The 1,415-nt window shown below is 27.3% G+C and overlaps 1 protein-coding gene across 1 annotated transcript; it reads right to left on the bottom strand.

The window, feature by feature from the left end:
- Window positions 1–479: 479 nt before the first annotated feature.
- On the bottom strand, window positions 480–1,100 carry ENU1_129500 (hypothetical protein; the record flags this gene model as incomplete). Its single annotated transcript, XM_008860036.1, has 1 exon — window positions 480–1,100. One exon carries the CDS (start codon window positions 1,098–1,100, stop codon window positions 480–482), a length of 621 nt encoding a protein of 206 aa, XP_008858258.1.
- Between the last annotated feature and the right edge of the window lie 315 nt (window positions 1,101–1,415).

Raw genomic sequence — 1,415 nt, 5'->3', positions numbered from 1 at the left:
TTTTAGTTCATCTCTTATTTTAGTTGATAAGAATATTCAAATGGCACTCACAGATATTTTCATTACAATAACAGACTTAGTCTTTTTATAGTTTGTTTCTTTTTCTAACAAGTATTTAAAGTATTAATCGAGTAGCTTTGCGTCATTACTTGATTTTTCTGGACAGGTTGAATATCGTCACCCCCAAATTGGAAATGGAAATAGAACCCATAACCCAGAAGGTGGTCATCGTTTAGGAAGTATACAAAATACACAAGTACATCATATTCCTGTTACAGGTTGTGCAGGATGTAATTAATGATTTATTATTGTTATTTGTTGGAATTTTTTAAAAATAAAATATTTACCTCAAAAAAAAATTGGTGATGAAAAGTAAAATCACTTCTGAAATATGTTTACTTTAAAAAAATTGAAAAACAAAACAAATCAAAAAAAAATAATAATAATAAAATTAAATACATCATTTATTAGTATTTGTTTTAACATGACTCACTTCGAATTGAAGACAAATTAGGACACTCAAAAGAAACATCATATGGAAGAACTACAGAACCACTCTTTGTTGATGTTCTTGATCGAATAATTTGATTAAAATGACATCCAATTTCATTAATATGTCTAAATCCAAAGAATTTACCATTAATAGTAACAGAATTTAACCTTTTCATAGCAATACTATTTGGTTTAATAACTTTTCTTGTTTTTCTTTCTTCAACTATAACACCACTTTTATTAAGAAGCTCAATAAGATAATTATTTGTTATAGCATCAAGATATTGTCTCTTTTCTTTTAGTCCATCATATTCAAATTCAAGATGAGAAGCATCAAACACAACCTTATCGTCTTTTTTAACATTGTTAATTGTAAACATTTGATATGTCATATTTCCTCTTTTATATAGTCTATTGATATTTACTTCATATCCAGATTGAGACAATACTCCTACAATAAAAGCTTGTTGTGCAGCATCTCTGTTCTTTGATTCTCTTTTAGCATTAATCATTTCATTTTTAACTTTTTTTTCTTCATAATTCATAACAAAGACATTTCCATCTTCAATATGAAAGGGGACACGAGTAATAAAAGCACTTGAAATCATTCTCTTACATTAATTTGTTTAATAAGTTCCATTTAAATATTCCATTTGCTTTTTGCTACAATTTTAAAACTACCTCGTTTCAAGTCCCACTGAATCATCCTTTATTTCGTTTTACTGAAGTTTTCTTTGTGTCTCTTTGTTTTTTGGCTTTCTGTTCTAACCATTTTGGAATCAAACTTCCTTTTTTTCTCTTTCTTGTGACATTTCACTCACTTTTCTTAACTTATTCTTGCCTCATTCTACATTCCTTCTTTCTTTCAATTTTGTATTTTCATTTTTTGCTTATTGGTTTCCATGTCATCACTTTGTAAAAAC

The sequence above is a fragment of the Entamoeba nuttalli genome (genome assembly GCF_000257125.1).
Source record: "Entamoeba nuttalli P19 unplaced genomic scaffold asmbl_5411, whole genome shotgun sequence".
Classification (NCBI taxonomy): domain Eukaryota; phylum Evosea; order Mastigamoebida; family Endamoebidae; genus Entamoeba; species Entamoeba nuttalli.
This window is presented reverse-complemented; position numbering and strand designations above follow the sequence as displayed.